The sequence below is a fragment of the Talaromyces amestolkiae genome (assembly GCF_001896365.1).
Source record: "Talaromyces amestolkiae strain CIB chromosome Unknown scaffold12.1, whole genome shotgun sequence".
Taxonomy (NCBI): domain Eukaryota; kingdom Fungi; phylum Ascomycota; class Eurotiomycetes; order Eurotiales; family Trichocomaceae; genus Talaromyces; species Talaromyces amestolkiae.
In genome coordinates, this window is record NW_024468048.1 from 634,923 (window position 1) to 657,167 (window position 22,245).

Here is a 22,245-nt window from a genome sequence, read left to right on the forward strand (position 1 = left end):
TTGGACTGGTGAGGCTGAAGTGTTACTAGTGTACATGGTAGGGCACGACCCGCCGAGTACGGAGAGGCAGACGGGGCAAGACGAACCGCTTCCATCGACTTCTTCTCGCCGTCACCCATCAGTCGACTTCTTAACTAGCTCTCTTGCTTTCTTTTCTCTACATCAATTCTAGGTTCCTATTACTCTCACCTCTTCAACCACCTTTCATCTCACAGCACGCCCGAACGACACCTGGCTGTGCCCAACACCTCTCGTCAACGTCACAAGGCTGCACACGACACTTCTCCACACTCGACACAGTCACCATGTCTGCCGCAATCAACACCAACCTCCCTAACCAGAACGAGACCAAGTCCTCGAAGAAGAAGCGTGCCAAGAACGACGTTTCTGCCAATGTGTCTGTTTCCGAACCCACGCCTTCGAACCCTGACATTGACGCCAAAGCGGAGTCCATTGTCAATGGCGTCAATGGCCTCGAGGATGAGACTGGCATAATCAAGGAGCTTCAACGGTATGTATCCTGACTGTTTCTATGAAAGTGACGGGTAATAATTATATTTGCAGCAACTTGCGCAATGCCTCGAAGAAACTCGTAAGTGACTCATCCAGTTGCCAAGTACAACCAAGTACAATGAATTGACTGTTCGTCTGTAGAACGCCACAGCAAAAGTCGACAGCATCCTCGCAGAAAATCCTGGCAAATCCCTCGACCAGCTCATCGCCGAAAAGAAGATCAACGCCGACCAGAAAGCACAAGCCCTCAAGAAACCTGCTCTCCAAGCGCAAATCGCACAGATCGAGGAACAAATCACCCAGTACAAGCAGTTTGCCGCGCATTACGAGGAGCGCCTAATCAGCCAGAAGACTTCCTTGGATACTGCACATAGACAGGAACTCGACACTGCTCGTGAGAAGGCTGTCGCAGAGGTCAAGGAGTCTCAAGAGTCGACCGTTCGTGCGCAGTTGTTGACTTTGAGTCAATTCTTGCGCTCTGCTGCTTCTTTTAGACGTGCAGGTGATGCCGAGTCGCCTGAAAGTCAGGCTTTCGAAGGCGTGTTGTTACAGGTCTATGGCGGCAACCAGGATGCCGTTGAATCCATGCTCAAGTTGATCAATGGCGCTGATGACAAGGTTACTGGTGTTGATGGCCAGGTTTTGGACGTGTCATGTAAGCTGCTCATTTTATTACCACATAAACCACGGCTAATACTTCACAGACGCTAAAGTGAAAGCGCTTTCCCAGGAGCAGGCAGCTCCAGCCCCCGAGGCCACCGTTGAAGAGACGCCCGCTGCCGATTCCGCCGTGACCGATCCAACAATCGCCAATGCCGGTCTTACTGAGCTCCAAGATACAGCCGTGTCTGCCGCCGTGGAAGTTGACCAGGTAGCCCGAGCTACTGAACCCGTTGTCGCTCCGACTCAGACTTCGGCAGGTGATGGGGCCAATTTGTTGGCTGAGTCCAGCTGGGAACCCCAGGCATCTGGTACTTTGACCTCTGACGAATGGGTTGAGGTCGCACATCCTACTGAGGGTGAGATCGAGCCATCGACTGCTGCCGCAGCTCAAGGCTCTACTAGCTGGGCAGAGGACGTTCCTACTGGTGCCACCCCAGCTGAAGGCGACGGATTTGAGCAGGTGGTCCATCACCAGCGACAGGGTAGCGTGCGTGGACGTGGAGGTCGCGGTCGTGGCCGTGGCGATGGATCCCGAGGCCGGGGTGGACGAGGCGAGTTCCGTGGACGAGGCCGTGGTGGCCGCGGTGGTGAACGTGGTGAATTCAAGGGTGGACGCGGTCGTGGTGGACCTGCTGGCCAGCAGGGCAGTCGCCGAGAAGCTGTTGCAACCAACTAACTCATGGACTTGATGGAGCACACATTGCATATATCACGATCTCATCCAAGCCTTGCATGATTATCCACTTGTGTGGCGCATATTCACGGCTTCGTCACACCCAGGCTATTTTCCACCAGCTCGCATCATCTTATTTCTTGTATGTTTTATAACTTTCCTGGGATGGCTAGGCGTTGGTACGGTTGATCAAATGGAACATGGCGGGGGATGGATGGGAGGGAAATGGTTACGAAGATGACAAAAGTTCCTGGTCCTACCTGTTCTCATCGTACAGGCTGTTATTGCAACTCAGCACACAAAAAAAGTTACTAATGGTTGTCGTGTCGATTAGCGTTGCATCTCATTTCTCTCATTTCGCTCATGTTGCGATGATTCCCAGTTTCTTGCATTTATTGTCTTTTCTATGCTTTCTACAAATGGTCATTGACCACAAATATGTATTACTGCACCAGCTGTTTATTCGAGGGGACACTTGTCTCCAATGGTTACGAGGATGGTCGAACAGGACATAGCATAGGCGGCTTAGAGTGCTAGATATCGTTGCTGTTGAGGATAGTCAAAGACAAAAGATGATGATCGTGATATTCTCTACTGTAATTTTAACTACATTGGTGTCTTTTCTTAGTTGTAGAACTAAGTAAACAATGACGTAGCCCCACCGATCGATTTGCACCGCCTCTTCCGTTAGTTCAGCTAGTCAGCTAGTCCACGAACCATTCAATAGATCATCAAGTGGTCCTGCGAATCATTTCCTTGATGCGCAAGCTTAATCTCGCTAGAAAAGCGTAATAAATACGCTAATACGCGCTTGCATGCTGGATACGAGCTAAACGATTGTCTTAAGCTAAGATAGCACGACCCTACGGGGTACCTAGGTACGGAGCTCTCATGAAACGTGTGAAACCGCCAGCTGTCGTGATATAAAGTCTCGCCTTTGCCTGGATATTCGGCTTGCGATATAGTCAATTCATTTATGTGCTTGACTCGGACGAAACGTATCATTACGCCTTGAGTGTCCTTTTCGGAAAAATAGCAAACATGGCATCAACACAMCCCYCCCCGCCGACGTCGTCGTCGCCGTCGCGGGATCAAACACAGCGCAAAAAAGTGCTTCGCGTGATATTCATATCTCTACTCCTCGACCTGGTACTCCCTCTTCCTCTTCCCCATTCTCCGAAGAAATCCCAGCTAACTCTTGTCTATAGATATCATTCACATTCATCCTCCCGCTCTTCCCCTCACTACTCAACTTCTACCTCCAAAAAGACCCCTCCCCTTCCTCGCTCCTGAACCGCATATTCCATTATCTCAATGCATACAAAAACTCATTCTCCAAACCCATCGATTCGAGATACGACATTGTACTTCTCGGCGGCGCGCTGGGTTCTCTATTCTCGTTTTTGCAAGCTCTCGCCGCGCCCGTTATAGGGCGTCTATCAGACCGACACGGCCGCCGAACCGCATTACTCTGGTCTATGTTTGGAAACCTGATCAGTGTCGCATTATGGGTGGCTGCGACAGATTTCAAAACCTTTCTCGCAAGTAGGATCGTCGGAGGCTTGAGTGAAGGCAATGTGCAGATGGCCAATGCGATTGCGACGGATATAAGTGATGAGTCCGAGCGAGGCGCGACGATGGCAATGGTGGGCGCTTGTTTTAGTATTGCGTTCACATTTGGCCCTGCACTGGGAGCGGCGTTGGCGAATGTGTCGATTATCAAAGAAAATCCGTACGCGACGGCGGCGGGAGTGTCGTTGGGGTTGATTTTAGTAGAGACGGGGTATTTGTGGGCTTGTCTGCCGGAGACACATCCTCGATTGACCCAGGGGGTTGGAAAGAGTGAAAAGAGCGGTGATACCGGCGAGAGTAACGCGTCAACAGAGACGGATGGAAAGAAGAAGGAGGAAAGAGTGTACACGAATAATCCAGCGCTGCTCAACCTCGTGCATCTTTTGTTTCTTCTTCCATTTTCAGGCATGGAATTCTCGCTCCCATTTCTGACGACCACGCTACTCGCTGGAAGTGACAGCAACAGAAATCCGTCCGCCGTCAACGGCCGCATTTTGGGTCTGGTAGGCTTGATCGCTTCCCTGCTTCAAGGGACAATGGTTCGCCGTCTCCCACCCCTTATGACTGTGCGCATCGGCGTTATCTCCTGCGCAATCGCGTTTTTCTCGCTGGCAAATATAACCTCTTTGCAAGGGCTGCAAATATCGGCTTGCTTTTTKGCGATTACCAGTGCTACGGTGGTCACTGGGTTGAATAGCTTAGGGAGTCTAGAGGCTGGGCCGGGAGAGCGGGGGGTTGTGCTGGGACGGCTCAGAAGTTGGGGCCAATTTGGGCGCGCGCTGGGACCGGTGCTGTTTTGTAGTTTCTTCTGGTGGGTGGGTAGGCAGGTTGCGTATACAGTTGGGGGGGTTGTGATGCTTGGTGTTGTGGGTATTGTACTATTGTTTTTGAGGGAGCCGGTTCGGTCTTAGCTGGACTGATATGTATATAGATACAATGCTGAAAAGAAGAATCAATTGCTTATGCAGGGTATAAACTGAGAGGAGACCAAATCATAGACTATAATACACATCACACATCAAACCGTAGGATCAATCACCTCATCCCGTCATGATAACACAACCTCCCCTCTTTCTCACTATAACCACGATAAGAAGCCTGCCGACTCTCAACGGGATACCTCGCATGCGCCAACGCCGGCGCCGCACCAGCCTCACCAAGACTCCCCCTCGCCTTCCCCAACAACCAATCCGTCAACGTCACAAACTTCGCCGTCCGATCCCATCCATCCGCCTGATCCGCATGCTCAATGGTGTGTGCCGCAATGCGTCCCTTTTCGTCGAATGCGAAAATGAACAAACCCTCGAAACGGCCTTCTTTGCCAGGTAAGAAAATAGGGGCGTCGCCGCCGAGGAGGGTGCTTAGGCTTTTGTTTTTCCCCGCTTCTGAGCCCGATACACCATTCTGACGCGGTCCGGAAGTCGAAGTCGATTCTGTAGAAGGGGTGTTATGACTCGTCTTCCACCGAACAACAAGCCTCTCCTCCCCACACCCGTTACTCGCATCTTCATATCGACGACAATCGGAATATCCCAACACCGAATCAGCGCGTACCATGCGCTCTGACAGAATTTGGAGTTTCACATTTCCCAGCAATGGCAGACTGCTCCATGCCATGGGGACAGTCCACAGGGCTGCTCGATACAATACGCGGCCCTTGACGTTTGGTAAATGTGGATGCGTGGAGGGGAAGAGGTGCAGGGTGATTTGTGGCGAGAGGAGGTCCGTGGGGAGCGGGTTGACGAAGATGTTGGGGAGGAGGGGGGATAGTCTTCTCAGTGCTAGAAACACAAATCGTCATTTTAGATGCTTGTTGTATATAGGTAGAAGGATAGACGTACTCTTGCCTAACCGCAGAACCCGCTCGTCGGGCGGTTTGTGATCTTCTCCTCCTTCGGTCCCAGGCCGTAGGTCATATTTTACTGTATGACCTGTCTGACCTACTTGACTGGCGACTTTGTTTCTGCATCTCTCGTCTTTCTGTCTATTCCTACTAGAATGTAGCGTGATCAAAGGCGATCTCGAGAAAAAGATTGCGTCGATGTCACGGCGGTCGTGGAGGCGTGCAAGTGGTTTGGGGGTTAGTTGGCTGAAATGTCTGCAATGACAGCGACATGAGCGTGTGTTCGCGGCATTATAACGGCGAGGATTCAATGTTGATGGTTGATGACATTCGGGTTTGATGCCGGACGCAACTCGACGAGTAATGGTAGCGTTCGCGGGGACGGAGCGGAGGAAAGGCTTCGGCATCACGAGGGCCGTTGGTTGCTGTTCTGTTCATTTATTGCATTTATACAATGGCAGAATCGATCTTCTATTGGTAACGTATTGTCAAGCCTTCCAAGGAGTGTTGAATGTTCTTGTGTCAGGATGTTTTTGTGTTGTTGAGAAGTTGAGAAGATGACGTTTGGCGGCCCGCCCCAAAAGCTCGAAAGTAAGCATGCGCAGCCAATCAGAGCACCCAATTAACAAGCATGCTCTTTTATTCGAGAAGGCAATTATACTTCATGAATTGACCCTTTACAATCATATATTTATTCATAATCTGAGGTATTAAGCAAGCTCGTCATCATCCTCCTCCATTCCCATCAACCTCCTCTCTCCCAGATCCCGAATCTTATCCTCCAAGATCGACCGATTGTATCTCTGCGCAATCTTGACAGCCGCCTCGATCATCTTTCCACTCCGGTCTTGCAGCATGCCTACTAATTCCAGAGCTTTCATGCCTCGATCTTCGCCCTCTCGGCACTCAACGGCCAGCATTTGAAGGAGGATCTTGTCAATTTCGACTTCTCTTCTTGCCAGTTCAGCGCGCTGGTTGCGCGTCGCGTTGGTTGTGGAGATGAGGTCTTGGAATAGACTATAAAACAGATTCTCACGGACGAATGCTTCTTCAAAACGGGCCGCGTCGTTGCGGATTGTCTCTGACTCTTCGTCGTCGTCTTGATTTGGTGCTGACGGTTTCGTAGAAACAGGGATTTTGAAGTCGAATTCGCTGAGCAACGGTCGCGGAAAGTATGGGTCAGTCTCGCCACCCTTGAGAATGATGCAGTGGAATTTATTCTGGGCCACGGCCACAGGCCAGTAGGTCTCTTCTTTGCGACCTTTGGATAAGCGGTCGAGCAGCTTGGTATCGAGGAGAGGGACCCATCGGGCTTGGCCTGGTGTTCGCCAGTGTTGTAGGATTAACAAAACACCTTCAGAATCATAAATACAGGGATCCTGAATCGTTAGCATACCGTCAATCTAATAGCCGATATAGCTTACCCCGTTATCAGAGAAGAAAACATTCTTCAATTGTTCCCTGTCCGTAATCGCAACGATATCCTCGTTTTGACAAATCTCGTCTCGTTTGACATTTTCAATCGAGTATGTCAACGCTGTAAATCCATTGTGTCCAACAGGTCCATTGCCGATAGTCATGACATAGTCTCTCCATGCTGCACAAGTAATAGCTGGACTCTTTTGTCTGTAAACCCGGAAGGGCGTTCCATATAGTGTGTATATGCGAACGTAGTTGGTCGACGTCAACACCACAATGTAAGACTCACTCAGTGCGATGGCTGAAGAATTAGTTATCACAGCCAATGTCAATGAAAGATATTGCTCACCTTTGACCGTTTCACCGGGAGGCAGCTGGGTTCGCCAGTCTCCCCGTGTTGTCCACGTCTCGTGAGGGCGGTAATAAATCATTGCCGCACCATCATCCTCAGTTGAAGAGCTAAACAGCGCCCCATTTTCATCTATGACTGTCAGTCGGCCGTCAGTCGAATGTCAGATATACCTAGCTTACTCAGACAAGCCTTGTCATATCGATAAGGATCCGTAAAATGGAAATTTCGGTGCATCTCGCTGTCATAAAACTCAACTGTGACTGTGTTGTGTGTTTCCTGGTCGACCGTCCACACAACTCCAGTCAAATTAAGACCTGCACCAAGTCAGCCGACATCCGCACCCAACATACGATAACATACATAAATATCGTCGATTGCCCTTCCAAGGAGTGCTTCCCGGCTGGAAAGCTTCGTGGATCGTAGGCTCCCAGTACGACGCCAGACGTTTCGAATCTCGGCCATCGGGGCCATCTAAATGACCGTTTGTTCGTTTCCCATGACCATTAATTTCTTCTGCATACCCAGCACCGTCATCGTCTTCCACGAAATTATCATCCTCATCCATACCCAGAATATCATCTAACGAGTCCGGCGAACCGCCTCTTCTGGGTTTCGCCACATCGTCAATTTTGGACCTGCTAGGGATCTGCTTCCTTGCATTACCAGACGTCTCTCCCAATGGAGCAGATCGGACAGAAAACGGTTCGAGTCGTTTTTCGAGAATGGACTGGTACTCTGGACTAACAAAATTGTCGTGGATATACAGCTCGCCATCGGATGTACTGAAACACAGCATATTCCTCGAAGGATGCCATGAAAGATTGATAACGTTGTCAAAATCGTCATACTTTTGGAGAATATTCTGTGTACTCGTCTCCCAAAGCAAGATCTGACCATCTGCACCTGCAGTAGCGAGCAAGGCACCATTAGGCGACCACCCGAGAGCCGTAATATCACCATTGTGTGCACTAGTGAATGATTTCTGCGGACTCCAGTCTGACGCCGAAAAAATAGCGACTTCGCGCGTAGCCTGCGCAGTAGCGAAAGCTGTGCCATCTGGATGCCAAATTACCCGCGACGTAGCCTCATCCTCCGGTTCAAGCCGTCGAACAGCACCGTCGATTTTGCGTACCAGTTCCGGTTCTTCCGATGCGACAGAATAGATGTATAACACTCCATCCGTGCAAGAGACTGCGATAAATCGGCCGCTAGGATCAAAGGAGACGTGTTTGGAGCCTTTGGTTTGTTCGCGAAGGTATTTTACGTTTGTCATGTCGTCGACGTTGACGACTTTGACTGTGAGTTCACTAGTATTTATGAGTATGCTTCTCACGAGGGATTGAGAAGAAGCTTACTCGCTAGCAACAGCAATCCACTTGCCATCACTTGAAATCGCAAGATCGCGCACGGGAAGCGCGCATCGTACAAGCAATTTGTCCATTTTCCCAGACTCAAGATCGTAGCGCCATACGGTTCCATCTTCAGCGCCAGTAATAAAAAAATCATTCTATCTATCATCAGCACGTCTCCTTGCAGCCATAATCAAGGTGTATACCGTCGCAATAATTCCAAAATGTGTGTCGACACCCTCATCAACCGTTCTGGGCGAGCCATCGTCGCCGACGGTGTAAATACGGATTGCGGAATTGGATCCTGCTGTAATTATGTATCGGCCATTTGGGGTATATGTCAAGACAGTGGCTCCAGGGGCATCTATCCGAGTATATGACCTGTTAGCATCTCTATCTCGTATCATGTGGAAGGTTTGGATCGGACGTACGTGCTGGCAAGGGCCTCGGCCGCATTGTTGCGGCGCTCATTGTGATCTATATTTTTTGATGTGATCGAGTATTTCGTATCAGTGAGTCGTAATTTCAGAGTATGTGATCGTCAATTGTCATTTTATTTGCAAGTTCGTAGCAATGAGCATGATTGAGGTTCTCTGGCAAAGCCACTTTGATAATGGAGGGACGCGTTAATTGCGGAGACGCGTCGCGTTGCCGCCCCTTAAACCATGTTGGGAGTATAATTAGGGCTTAGGGCTCAGGGTCGGGGTACTCTATTGACCGTTTGTCATTTTCCATCTACCTAAGTATTCGCTTTGCTTTAGACAACAAATCATTGAATATACAGTATGCTCATCGTTTTTATGCTTAAGTTCCTCCACACTATCAATCCGCACCACTCGCCGTCAAAAAATCAAAATCGGCCCCATCCTGCGCCTGATTGACCGACCGAATATACAACCCTCTATACCCACGTTGCGATTTCTTCTCGACCACACTCTGCGCAATCTCTATCTTGCGCTCATCAACCCTTCTCTGAATCTCCTCATCGGAGACCTCCAGACGCAGTATCCTCTGCTCCACATCGCAGGTAATAACATCCCCCGTCCTCAAAATCCCAAACGGCGACTCTGGCAGTGCCGATTCAGGCGATATATGCAAGACGATCGTTCCCCCAGCAGTACCGGACATTCTCCCATCTGAAAGACGTAACATATCGCTTACCCCCTGCGCACCCAATTTGCGTGGTAAAGGAATTAATCCGGCCTCCGGCATACCAGGATTGCCCACAGGACCAATATTTTTGAGTACAAGCACCGAGTCCTTAGTAACAGGTAGTTCCGGATCATCAATTCTCCTCGCCATATCAGCCGTATTCTCAAACACTACTGCAGGCCCAGAATGCTTCAAGAGAGACCGATCCTTCGACGCAGAAGCTTTTAGTACTGCTCCATTCGGCGCAATATTCCCTTTGAGCACGACAAGCGACGACGACGGATACAATGGGTTATCCAATGGTCTAATGACCTCCCGCGAATACGCAAAGCTTTTGAAGGGTGATTCATCAAGAACCTGGCCTAGGGTCTTACCGGATATTGTCATTGCATTTAACCTCAGTAGTGGGCGAAGGGTATGCAGTAATGCCAACATACCACCCGCATTATGGAAATCAGTCATGTAATTCGCGCCACTGGGTTTGAGGTCTATCAGTAACGGCGTTTTGCGGCCTACGTCGTCGAATGTTTGGAGCGTTATCTTTCCTTGGATTTTGGGGTGTCGGTTCGCGATTGCGAGTAAGTGAACGACGGCATTTGTGGAGCCGCCTATTGCTTGCAAGACCGTGATTGCGTTGAGGAACGAGTCTTCAGAGAGGATTTCCTGAGGTGTGCGGTGCGCGAGTGCGACGGACACGGCGTTGGAGCCTGTTTCTTCGGCGATGCGCAGTCTTGCGGAGGATACGGCTGGTGCTGAGGCGCCTTTTAGGGGCATCATGCCCAGCGCGGCGGTTATGCATGACATTGTGCTTGCTGTGCCCATTACGCCGCATGTTCCTGACTGTATAGCGTCAGCTATTCCATCTTTAGCAAAAGAAAAAAGAGAGATGATTAGAGGAGGCGTACGGTAGGCGCCAATTCCTCGTTTATGGCACTAATTTCCTCAACATCAATCGTCCCAGCTCTGTATGCAGCCCAATTATTCCTACAATCTGTACAAGCACCCAGCCTCTCACCTCGATGACTACCCGGCATCATGGGACCTGTTATGAGTGGCAGAACAGGCTTATTAGCTGATATTCCGCCCATCAACTGCGCCGGAACAGTTTTATCACATCCTGGAACATGTTAGCCACAAATTTCTCTCCGAAGTAAACAATTGCAATGTAAAGAAAGAGAGGGGGAGAGAGAGAACCTCCAATCATAACACACCCATCCATCGGCTGCGCCCTAATCATCTCCTCCGTGTCCATACTCATCAAATTCCTCAAAAACATACTCGTCGGATGCGCAAACGATTCATGTAAGGTGATAGTCGGAAAATCGATTGCTAGTCCACCCGCCAACTGTACTCCTCTTTTAGTTGCTTCGATTAGTTGCGGCACGTTTGCGTGGCAGGGGTTGTAGCTGGAATATGTGTTTATTATGCCAATTAAAGGCCGGGAAAGGGCGTCGTCGGTATAGCCTAGGGCTTTGATAAAGACTTTGCGCAGAAATAAAGAAAAGTGCGCGTCGCCGTAGGAGGTGAGGCCTTGACGGAGACCGGTGGTGGTGGTGATGATGGGGTTTGTGAGATTATAGTCATCTTGAGGGGTGTTGTCGTTTGTGTCGGAAGGAAGAGACATGTTTCTTTCTCCAGTTAGGATCTATTTGCGGTAATTATATGATTCTATTTCGGATCCTTATACAGGTACTGCGCACAGTTTGAGAGGGGGAAAAGTACATGCTGAACTACCTCAATATTAACCTGAAATACTCCGCAATTGCACAATTTAGCGGATTTGGGGTATCTCGGAAAAAAGTCCGATATCGATATATACCTTTTCCTTTCAGCACCTGGGCACTTTACAACAAACAAAGTTCTAATTATGTATTGAAGTGTTAAAAAGATAATTATTAAAAAAACAGTCATTATTAAGTATCAGTATCTGACAAAAGAAACTTGTACAGTATCATACAAACTCGCTATAACAATTGGTGAATCATCTCTTTAAAATCAAACTGCACATCCATCCAACTAATCATTAATGAAATAGTTTCTTGGTATCGAAAGGGTTTCCATGATATGAAAATGTGGCCTTGTCCATTACACGCCACCTAGAGTCGATTGAACGGTGGCGGGGCCGTCAAAGGCACGGTCTACTTCCTTCTTGAAAGCACCGTTGTTAGCAGATTGGTTGGTTACGCCGTTGATCGGCGACAGTCCCTGTCCGCTGGATCCGCTGGCTGCGGCTCCGGTGGTTGAGACGCCATGGAACCCGTTGAGTGCACCTGCATTGACTCCATCGGCTCCAAGTCCATCAACTCCATCAGTCCGTGGGTGCTCCTGGAGACGGCTTTCGGCGGTGGTATGAGGCTTGCGAGATACAGCAGCAGGCTTGGGCAAGTTGCTAGTAGGTGAAGCAGCACCCCAGTTGAAGACTGGTGATTGCCAGCGGTCACCCTTAGCAGCAAGCTCCTTGTACTCGGTAGCCTTGGTAGTAACACTACCAGGGAGCTTGATGTCCTTGAACATAGCATCCTGGTGAGTCATGGCCACCTGAACCCTGGTACCACGCTGAGCAATGGCTTCGGCCTGCTTCTTCTTCTCGGTAATGACTTGGCGAGTAGCATCGGCATAGCGAGCGAAGATGTTCTTTGCGTTCTCGGGATCTTCACGAACAGCCTCCTGAGCACGCTGGGCCTCGGTTTGCACCTGGTAGGCAAATGCATCTGCCTTTTCGAATGCCTCACGAATCTGGCTTTCCAACACCTTCTCAAGAGCGGGGCGGACAACATTCAAAAGCATGGGTCGGAAGATGCTGAAAAGCACCTTGTGCTTGGACTTCTTCAATTTAATGCTAAGGTTTTTCACATTGACCTTGACACTATCAAGCTTGAAGACTGCGTTGCGGTCGTTCTTCTGTGCCTTGGAAGCAGCAATCTTGAAGCCGAAACCGGTACCACCAAGGAGAATGTCCATAACACCGGTGTCGGTGAGAGACGGGAAGCCTTGCTTCTTCTTCAGATAGTAGCTCACATCACGGAGATCAGCTTGGATGCCGGAAGCAGAGATCATGATCTTGTGATCATCAATGTTGCTGATCTTCTTACGGCCCCAACGCCAGTAGTTGTCAGTACCAAGCTCGACGACATTAGGCATCAAGTTGTCACTCTCGATGATAAGGTTTTCAATGACCTAAAAAATTAGTATTATCATCTTGTTATCAATGCAGAAATACGTACCATGTCAACAGCTGGGTCAGACACCTCAATGCGAGGAATAGGAATGTAGCTGGCATTCTCAAATATCTCAGGAAGAATCACATTGGTGATATCCTTGATCAAATGAGGCTTGAATGTGGGCTTGCCGTACTGATCCTGGCCAAGATCCTTGAAAAGTTTCTCCAAAGACAGACGGAAAGCTCTGTTCTGAGGATCTTCTTCAAACTGAGTGGCCAAAAACTTCGCTTCATCGGCGATACGGTCTGTGTGGTTTCGGTAGCGGTCTCGAAGCAAGAAACGACCTTCATCGTACAGCTTGTTCCACTGGTTGTTAGCCTCATCTTGCATAATGAATCCTTGCTCGCGAAGACATTTCCTATTTATCATCAGCAACGAATCATCGACATGAAAATGAATAGGCTAACCGAGTATAAGTATCAACATTCCTGAACCAGTCCTTCAAACGTGGGTCCTGGTCTGCATCGCGGTAGATCGTGTTGAGCGAATCGAAGAAATCATCGGTCGATGTGCTGTTGGCAAATCGCTCGATTAAAGTCTTGAAACGCATCAGCATGTCCTTTTTGCTATCTATCAATCCTACATACCCTCAAGTTAGTTTCAGCCTTACGCAGTATAGTATTTTCTCTGGCACCTTTAGTGGCGGTCGTTCCCTGGGTAGAGACATTTCTTCCATGTCCAGCATATGTCTCGGCCAAACTCAAGAGAGTCTCAATGGCTTGTTGATCTGTACGGTTATTAGCACTGACACCTGTATTGTTAGAATCCGGACATACAGTCAGAGTGACCCTGAATCTCAACAATCATCTTCTTCAAACGCCAAACGACCTGCTCGCGACGTTCTTGGGGCATCTTGGAGGCCAAGAAATCCTTGGTACGCTGGCTATATTCGGAAGACACAGCTTGTGCTTGTTCGGAGACTTGTTGAGCCTGCTCGCGGTCCTCAGGCGCAACATTTTGCTGTGCACGCTGTTGCAGAGTTTCCTTCGCAGTAGCGGCACCAGCACGGGCATCGATCTGGGAGATTGGAGCATCCTGTCGACCGCCAGTCGCTGAGGTGGTAGCGGCCTGAGCGGCTTCCTGAACATCTTGCTTGCTCTAGGCATGTTTAGTACATGAATATCTTGGAAAAAAAAGGCATGACTTACACCAGGCTTGAAGCGGTCTGCCTGTTCCCTCCACTGTGCTTTCAATGAATCCTTGTTAATGTCGGGCTTTTCATGCCAGACATTGGCTTCGGCGGGCTGGTCGATCTGAGCAAGGGCATCCTCGTCCGGTCGGAGCTTGGAGGCAGCCTTCATAGCGGTGTCGCCGGCAATATCGCGGAGAAGGACGACAGCATCACTCACTAGAATATATTAGCGACCCTGACAAATGAACCTGGGGCCAAACTTACACAGCTTGCGGAACTCTCCGTTGGTGATCAAGAGCGTGCCCAGAGTCTTGAAACCCTCAGCAGCACGGTCGGCATCTCCACGAGCAGAGTCCTTGCTGACAGGGCCGGTGATTCCTTGAAATTCTTCACCGGTAATCTGCTGGGCATCCCAGATGAACTCCTGCAGAAGCTCGCCCTCGTTCTTGGTGAGGAAGAGCAACTTGGTCTTGTCAATGACGTCACGGAGGTCCTTGACTAGGATTTGGCCATCTTCAGACAGCTCCTTGGAGGGAGACGAGAGCCATTTCGACTTAATGGCACTGTTCAGGGCGACATCGCATTGTTTGTTCTAGTAGTTGTTAGTCATGCGCTCGGATGTTGTCATCAATTAATCCGTACCGATGGTAGCTTTCCGTTGGCAAATGCTATAAAACAAGTAGTTAGTTCCGGTCATGCAATTAACTCGCGTGCCAATACATACCACTGTAGATGCCATATAGTTGCAGTTTTGTGGCAATGTCCTGTTGCCCTATTAGCGTTCACACTCAGCGCGATACTGGCACATGTCAACTTACGGCATCCCGCTGCTGGGGATTCACCGGACGATTCACAGCAGCCTTCTCACCCATGATGGCGGTTATTCAAATTATCAATGGACTAAGAAGCAATGATTCAAACGGATAGCAGACACAATTGTGGTGGTGAAATCAATATGTCGCAGCAGATTCGATAATGATCAATTCAAATTGTTATTAGGTGTACAATGGACAAAAATTCGAGCAGTCGTAACTGGGGTATCACTGAGGAATGGAATGAGAGCTGGGAATGTTGGGGAAGGAGAAAACAGAAAAGATTAACGGTTGGGCGAACCAGGGGGAGGAGGACTCGCCTTAAGAAGGGGGCGGTGGGTGGATTCGACGTTCCGACCAGTTACCTCATTTTGTGTGCTCAAGGAAGGTACGACTCAAGGCTGATGATGCTAGGAGGAAGGAGGTACGTCTGTCGCATGTACATGTGGCAGGCGCGATGCACGATTACCAATTAGGGTTTGTTGACGTCACGCTGGCGTGAGGAAGGAGCTGGGGGGAGCTCCTTCCCTTGTCCCCACTGCCAGCAAACCATTTGATTTCACATGATTTCAATTGCTTGCTGTCCACTACTTTCACACTACTATGATACTACTCAGTGGTAGTCGCCATCGGATCTCATATCCTCTCCCTTTTGTTGCTAGCCCGGTTACATAATGCTGCATCGATCTGCCTAGACCACCGGCGAGCCACGAACCTGTTTACTAGCGCACAAGCCACACAGCTTAAGTCAACATCTGTATCGAAGCGTCATCAATTGCTGCTCTCTACTGCTTCTTGATTTTTTCCAGAGTCACTTTGACGTCAATTGATCGCTAGCATAAAACTCAAAACCCTCGACAATCCATTGCCATTTCGATGATAGATTCGACTTTTCTCCAATAGGACAAATGTCCGTCTGGTTGTCGATGATGTTGATGACGAAGATGGGCGCCATGGCAAGTAGATTACTACGTACTCTCTTCTCTCTCTTGCCTTTGGCAAACACTTGTTTGACATGCCATTGGTTTAGTTGAATCAGCCACTGGTGATCGCTGTATTTATTAAATCATCGGAACATGGTCTGTACCTAGGTAGATCTGCGTTTGTCCACGATTCGGCTCGCGTGGTCTCATGTAAACAGTCTAGCACGTAGTACAATTGTAAACTGCAACAAGAAAGTTCTTGAACAAGCTCGATCGATGTTGTGATGACGAGAAGATGACGACGTCACAAATAACAACAGGCTAGTCCGATGCAGTTAGTCCCATCTATAAGCGGGTCACTTCTTTCGATCGTAGCCCGCACCATTGAGCCCTAAGTCCTACACAGCTCGTGTCTTTTCAGCCCTAGCCCTAGCCCTAGAACTCTCGTCCATAAGTAGGGAAAGGAAAAGACAATTTATGGATGGTGCTACAGTAGGCACCTACATAGTATTCCATTCATTTGTAATATGATGAACCCTGGTTTATGTTGGTACGCAGCTTACGGAGAAGGTGGCAGTCAACGAAACATGATGAGATCAGTCAGGATAGGCAGAATCTTTCAAAGCGTTAATTAATTCTGATCTCTCCTTCCTTTCTACACAATGCTAGAGTAGATCCTGACTCATATCCAATGATAATGGATTCAGATAGGTACAAAGTTGACAAAATCCCGACCCTGGAGTGCGAGGGAGAGAAGTTTTTCGTCCTCAAGTCCATTGTTTGCAAACACTCTCCGGTCCTTTCAAAGGCGTGCAATGGTCACTTTGAGGTAGAATAGCTTACATTCAAGTCTATGTTCGGGACGATGTCTTGTTTGATAGCTAATTCAACCTAGGAAGCATCGACAGATGTGATCTCCGTGACTCAATTCAATGCAAAAACCCTGCGGCGTATGCTAGAATTCATGTACGAAGGAAAATACGAAGCTAGTGAACTGGAAAAGCATGAGGAGCTAAACTATGACAACTATTTTGCCAGGGGTAAAATAATCCCTTCGTCGCAGAAAATAATACCTCTGTTGACCCTGACTATACAGACGAACATCCGGAAGAGGCCACTTTAGAGGACAAAATAGCTGCTTTGGAGATCTGTGAAGTCTCTAGCACAGAAGAAGATGAGCCGCCAACATATACTATCCTGGATATGCTCCAGCCGCATATCCTTGTCAACTCCATAAGTGATTATTACGACGTTCCTGGATTGAAGTCGCAAGCCAACCAGCACGTATGCGACGTTCTTGAGAATTCATGGTCTGCTAGCGATTTTATGGCAGCAGCGGAGCTTACATTTGCGTCTACATCGGATACAGAACTCTACGCGATCATAACTGCAGCCATAAATGGCCATATCAAGAAATTGCTGGACCGAGAGGATTTTCTCGGACAGGGATTACTAAATCCATACTCGGTCGGTATCATACAAGATTTGCATAAAAAGCTAGTGAGCACTGAACGAGAGGCAAAAGAGTTGGAAAAGAGGATAGTAAATATGGAGGTTTCAAGTGGGGTACATGAAGACTGGTATAAAGGAAAAATCTCGTGTCTAGAAGGTACTATCAAAAAATTGAATGGCGCCATTGCTATCAGTAACTCGAGAAATAGTCGTCGACACTGCGGCAGGGAGTGGCATAGTCACAACGACAGGTCGACATGCAAAGTTCGATGCGGTCGATGTGGGACAATACACCCATGAAAAAATTCGCCTTCGACAACTTCCTCTTCATCGTCAATGTCTTCCTCGTTCTTGTATTACGAGCGAGAACCCACGGCTCGGCGTGCCTATATTCAAACTATATGAGGCGAACGTGTCTTGCGTAGTCACTAGAAGATAGTGCTTCGAGTTTTGAGATAGATGATAGTCCACAGTTCAGTCGTATATGAATGCCTCGGAAGAGCTGCCTTGGTACACATCGACTGAAAGCCTTGTCGACCAGACGGAGGTTGCGCAAGGCTAGTCGGGCTATTTTCTGAGGTGGATACAGGTGTAGGTTTCTGCGATGCACAAAGTCCGGGTCGTCGCTCAAAGCTGCCACGTAGGCTGTGATCTGCAAGTTGTTAGTGCTAAAATGAAAACGTATCTGGGGAGCCTCACCTGGTCATATAGTTCAGTGGGAAGTCGTTGCATCTTGATGGTAGATATGAATTCTTACTTCTGCCAAATATGTAGACCATTTGGTGTAGTTTTTGATTGGAGTGCTCCTGGGGTACCAAAGTGAATATAATCAAATCAAATATATGACTATGAAGGGACCTTAAGCTTGCTATTATAATTCAAACAAAGTCTTTTTTCTCCTCTTTCAATGGGGAATTCCGTCAAAATGATACATCTGCTTTATTTGCCTCAGGCAGGAGGGCGCTCTATACCGTCAATTTCCCACAAAAACACAGCTTTGTTTGCATCTTTCCATTTTTTGGTCTTCTTCCTCTTTTTTTCTATTCCCCTTCATATGTCCACCGACTTTCCCATACGGTCAATACTCATCTTTCAACCTTTTCTATCAATCCAGTATCAAAACACCTCCTGACACAGAATTTGAGTGATACTCGCAGTACGAAATTAATAAAAGTACTCGTGGAGCGTCCCCAATACATATCTTCACAACTTCTTTGCAGCGTCCGGTGCCTCCCCGTATCGAAAACATACTATTTCAAGATGGAGCGACTACCCACAGAGGTTTTGGATCATGTACGTTCTCTGCAAGTAAGAACCCAAATTCATTTGGCACTAACTAGGCTCTCGCTACAGATCACATCCTACGTTGAGGACTGCAAGACATTGGCTGCGCTGCGTCTCGTCGACAAAGCTTTCTGCCGTAGCGCGTCAAGGGGACTGTTCCGGCGTGTGATCTTGGAAGTGGGCTATAAGCCAGCCATCACGACGAAGTTTCAGGCTTTGGCTTCCAGCGAGTATGCCCAATTTGTTCGCGAAGCAGTCTTCAGCCCGGACCCAATATTCAAGCACACTAGATGGCGCCCTAAGTTTGTGTTCGCGCCAAACATCCTGACTCGCCTTACATCTGTCCTCAAGAAGCTTCCAAAGTTGGAGACTGTTGCAATATGTCCTCTTCCGTGGGACCCAACTTTATCATGGTCTTCGGTTGCCCTCAGAGCGATCGCTGACCTGAAGCATCACAACGTGACACGGCTAGAGATGTCTCTCGATAACAGCGCTTATCTCAAAAGGTGTATTGAATGTCGTCAGGAAAAGCCAGTCACGCAACTCATCCGACAAGTGCAACATTTGAAACTGTATGGCAAGAACGAAGAAGAGGATGACATGGATGATCTCCATCTCATACTGAAAACCGCAGCGAATCTTGTTTCTCTCGAAGTGAATAGTTATTGCTCTGTTTACGGATCCTCCGTGAAAGAGTATAACTTTCATCAGCATCTTCAACTGAAGTCCTTGAACTTGGTCTGCGTATCAATCACCTCTTATGAACTATTGGGCCTACTGGAATGGTGCAAAGACACCATCAAATCTGTCGCGATCGGCTTCTTGGCATTAAATGCAGGATCTTGGCTACACGTTCTCATGCAGATCAAAAAGAACCTGAAGTTGCTCAAGTTCTTCTTTAACGAATGGAACATATCTCGTGCAAAGGAGACTGAATATGGCAATTACATGTGGCGCTCGCTCGGGAAGTTTCGACGCGACCACGAACTCATTGGCTGCGCCATTGGTGATTTGCAACGTCAAACAAACGCGAATAGGATTGCTGAAGGACTTCGGCCTCTGTCCAAGGAAGAGTATCGAGAGCTTGATCTTCCAACCTTGGAGTCTGCCATTGATGATGCACGGTACACAGAGCTCATTTCACGATCTTGGGACGCAGAGAAGGATGCAACCTATGAGTGGGATACCGGTAGTGATGACCCTGACGATTAACTTTAGGCTGGGTTTGCATTATCAAGGCTTTTCGAGAACCGGACGAGTGGTTGAGCATGTCAACTCTTTGCTTTCTATTGTATTTTATGTGCTGATTAGTTCCATTCTTTGAACAAGTATTGAATGGTAACATCCTGAGCATGGCGGTAGTTAAAATGAAGTTGAATGTTGAGCAATGAACGTATATTCTAGCTGTAGAATCACGTGCGCATTGACGCAGTAGGTACCGGTAAGCGGGGCCGCAAACTAATGTGGGGCTCATACAAGCTCATGCTTCTTAAACTTCAACAAGAGATACGTACAACGATGACAACACGAAGAGATTCTCTCTCAGCTTGAATGAGACTATCCTCTCATCATGGCCGGTGCAAAGGGGAAGAAAAAGCAATCGCGTCTTGCTTTTGCCCCGATTCAAGACTCACCATCGCCCCGTCCAACCGGCGCGTCTCAGTCAGCGTTTACACCCTCTAGGCTGCGATATGCGAATCCGTTTACTGGGAAGGTTACTGTGAGGGGACAACTACAGTTGGAGGACTATACGAGGCCCTGGGGCAATTCAGCGGCAGGTGATATTAAAGAGGAACTGAGCGAAGCCGGGCAACCTTCATCTGAAGTTGAGGTGAAGCGGAGTATGTCTGAACAAGTACTTTCTTTCCTCTCATTCTATCTTACTGACACTGACTTTATGCGTCTGGAGATTTGATAGACAACCGTTCAAACCAGACTTCATCTCGTTCAATATCTCTCCCTCGCGAAGACTCATCTGACGATGAAGTGATTCGACCCTCGAAACGTCGACGGATAACGAGAGACGTGAATGATACTGAACCTGACCAAGATTCTCAATACTCACTTTCACCAAGTGGAACCAACAACTTACATAACCACGACATCACAGACGACGACTCAGACATGGGACGCCGTGCGACCAAGCATACCCCGCGTAGACGGAGTCCACGACTCCTCGCCAGCTCACCGACTGAGACGAAGGCACGCAGAAACTCTTTGAAAATGGATCTCTCTAACATTGGGGAACCTGAAGAAAGTGATGCAAATGAGCTAGCATCACCTGGCACTCATCGCAAGCGCAGAGGTCCGAAGCTGAAGCAGAAAAGTCCATCCGTCGTCGTGCTTGATGATTCAGATGCTGATTCAGACGTGGTTATTACCAGCCACATACGAAAGAAGCGCAAGCACAATGATCAACCCAGTCTTGAACAGGGAGCCGATGGTGATGATTCAGATGACGTTATCATCGCTCCTACTCCATCGCGACGTGGCTTGAGAAAGTCACTACAGAAGTCTGTTGCTACTAGCAATGAAGAGGCTCCAAAGACGCCAAAGAAGTATTCTCAGCAGGATGAGCTCGACCTTGAAGAGGACCTCGAGGATCTGAGAGACACAGGTGAGAACTACAGCCTACAAAATCGTAAATCTTACTGACACTATCGAAGTCGTCCGAGAAAAACGTACGCGCGGCTCAGCCATCAATTCCGCCAGGAGCAACCGTCAGAAACATCTTGAGATGCTTCGACGTCGCCGCGCAGGCGAAAAGGAAATTGCCGAGGATGAGGACGAGGACGAGGAAGAAGAAGATGATGAACCCCCGCGTTATGCAAGCACCGCTGGTATAAACTGGGACGACTACTCAAAAAGACGAGACGCTTCAGATAGCGACGCCCCATCGATCATCGAAGCAAACGAGGATTTGGATGCAGATGACTCCTCATTCGTCGAGGATGACGGCGAGTTGGGTGTTCCTGGCGACGTCACTGTCAGCGTCCCCTTTGAATTTAGTCGTCACCGCACAAAGACTACTCGAGACTGTTTCCGCGATGTTGTTGAATGGATGGTCCACACCAAACTCAATCCAGGGTTCAACCGCAACGACGATCTCTACCAATTCGCATTTGTCAAGGTGAAGGACGAAGTCGTKGGASGAGCCGCATCGCAATTGATATCTACAGTATGGAATGCAGATTTTGTCAATACGCTACGTGCTCGACCCCATCTTGAGGTTACGGCTCATCCGCTTGATGATGATCATAAGTGTGACGCGTGCAATCGGTCAAAGCATCCGGCTTCATCGGACCTGAAGTTTACCGGAAAGCCATATTCTGAAGAAACCTTTGAACCACTTTACGAAAGCGATAGCGAAGGTGATAGTGATAGCAGTGACACCTGTGACGAGGATGAGAACGGGCCTGACAGAGATCGCGAAGGTCACATCCTACCTTCAGAGGACAAGCATTACTACCTCGGCCGGTACATTCCCTTCCCCCCAAACATGCCCAATGTAACCCAGCTAACATGAACAGAACCTGTAAATCCAACGCCGTCCTCACCCACACCTTGATCCACTGGCGCTTCCACCTCTACGAATGGGTCGTCGACTACCTTAACCACGAAGAAGAATTATTATCAAACCCACAGAAATCGCTCGACCGCGAGAAAATGTCTGCCAAGAAGCGCACCAAATACGCCAACAATGTGGTTGATCGCATGGATGAGGAGGGGGAGGTGCAGCGTCTGTGGATGGATTTCCATCAGAATCTCAGGACTGTGAGGGAGATGAAGGTTTGTTTATCCTACATATCCTACTTGAGGAAGAAGTTTGTGCTAATGTTTGTACAGGATGTCCGTCAGTTCTGAGACGTATCTCTTTGGATCGCT

The 22,245-nt window shown here is 48.5% G+C and overlaps 8 protein-coding genes across 8 annotated transcripts; 4 read left to right on the top strand and 4 right to left on the bottom strand.

Moving 5' to 3' along the window:
* Positions 1 to 305: 305 nt before the first annotated feature.
* BHQ10_006536 (uncharacterized protein) lies at positions 306 to 1,852 on the top strand (the record flags this gene model as incomplete). The annotated part of the gene is made up of 4 exons (XM_040879133.1): positions 306 to 511; positions 565 to 592; positions 655 to 1,168; positions 1,218 to 1,852. The coding sequence occupies 4 exons, from the start codon at positions 306 to 308 to the stop codon at positions 1,850 to 1,852; spliced, it is 1,383 nt and encodes a 460-aa protein (XP_040735040.1).
* Positions 1,853 to 2,890: 1,038 nt separating this feature from the next.
* Positions 2,891 to 4,332, top strand: BHQ10_006537 (uncharacterized protein; the record flags this gene model as incomplete). The annotated part of the gene is made up of 2 exons (XM_040879134.1): positions 2,891 to 2,998; positions 3,058 to 4,332. The coding sequence occupies 2 exons, from the start codon at positions 2,891 to 2,893 to the stop codon at positions 4,330 to 4,332; spliced, it is 1,383 nt and encodes a 460-aa protein (XP_040735041.1).
* A 124-nt stretch (positions 4,333 to 4,456) lies between these two features.
* BHQ10_006538 (uncharacterized protein) lies at positions 4,457 to 5,671 on the bottom strand (the record flags this gene model as incomplete). The annotated part of the gene is made up of 2 exons (XM_040879135.1): positions 4,457 to 5,202; positions 5,263 to 5,671. 2 exons carry the CDS (start codon positions 5,669 to 5,671, stop codon positions 4,457 to 4,459), a joined length of 1,155 nt encoding a protein of 384 aa, XP_040735042.1.
* A 303-nt stretch (positions 5,672 to 5,974) lies between these two features.
* Positions 5,975 to 8,855, bottom strand: BHQ10_006539 (uncharacterized protein; the record flags this gene model as incomplete). The annotated part of the gene is made up of 8 exons (XM_040879136.1): positions 5,975 to 6,643; positions 6,689 to 6,984; positions 7,033 to 7,164; positions 7,215 to 7,349; positions 7,396 to 8,342; positions 8,391 to 8,542; positions 8,591 to 8,748; positions 8,816 to 8,855. 8 exons carry the CDS (start codon positions 8,853 to 8,855, stop codon positions 5,975 to 5,977), a joined length of 2,529 nt encoding a protein of 842 aa, XP_040735043.1.
* Positions 8,856 to 9,206: 351 nt separating this feature from the next.
* Positions 9,207 to 10,340, bottom strand: BHQ10_006540 (uncharacterized protein; the record flags this gene model as incomplete). The annotated part of the gene is made up of 1 exon (XM_040879138.1): positions 9,207 to 10,340. The coding sequence occupies one exon, from the start codon at positions 10,338 to 10,340 to the stop codon at positions 9,207 to 9,209; it is 1,134 nt and encodes a 377-aa protein (XP_040735044.1).
* Positions 10,341 to 11,621: 1,281 nt separating this feature from the next.
* On the bottom strand, positions 11,622 to 14,761 carry BHQ10_006541 (uncharacterized protein; the record flags this gene model as incomplete). Its single annotated transcript, XM_040879139.1, has 10 exons — positions 11,622 to 12,713; positions 12,761 to 13,115; positions 13,165 to 13,295; positions 13,345 to 13,484; positions 13,534 to 13,855; positions 13,906 to 14,105; positions 14,154 to 14,481; positions 14,532 to 14,557; positions 14,614 to 14,653; positions 14,708 to 14,761. 10 exons carry the CDS (start codon positions 14,759 to 14,761, stop codon positions 11,622 to 11,624), a joined length of 2,688 nt encoding a protein of 895 aa, XP_040735045.1.
* Positions 14,762 to 16,321: 1,560 nt separating this feature from the next.
* Positions 16,322 to 19,572, top strand: BHQ10_006542 (uncharacterized protein; the record flags this gene model as incomplete). Its single annotated transcript, XM_040879140.1, has 4 exons — positions 16,322 to 16,453; positions 16,520 to 16,664; positions 16,721 to 17,091; positions 18,430 to 19,572. The coding sequence occupies 4 exons, from the start codon at positions 16,322 to 16,324 to the stop codon at positions 19,570 to 19,572; spliced, it is 1,791 nt and encodes a 596-aa protein (XP_040735046.1).
* A 358-nt stretch (positions 19,573 to 19,930) lies between these two features.
* BHQ10_006543 (uncharacterized protein) lies at positions 19,931 to 22,224 on the top strand (the record flags this gene model as incomplete). Its single annotated transcript, XM_040879141.1, has 5 exons — positions 19,931 to 20,201; positions 20,270 to 20,977; positions 21,027 to 21,837; positions 21,891 to 22,149; positions 22,207 to 22,224. The coding sequence occupies 5 exons, from the start codon at positions 19,931 to 19,933 to the stop codon at positions 22,222 to 22,224; spliced, it is 2,067 nt and encodes a 688-aa protein (XP_040735047.1).
* Between the last annotated feature and the right edge of the window lie 21 nt (positions 22,225 to 22,245).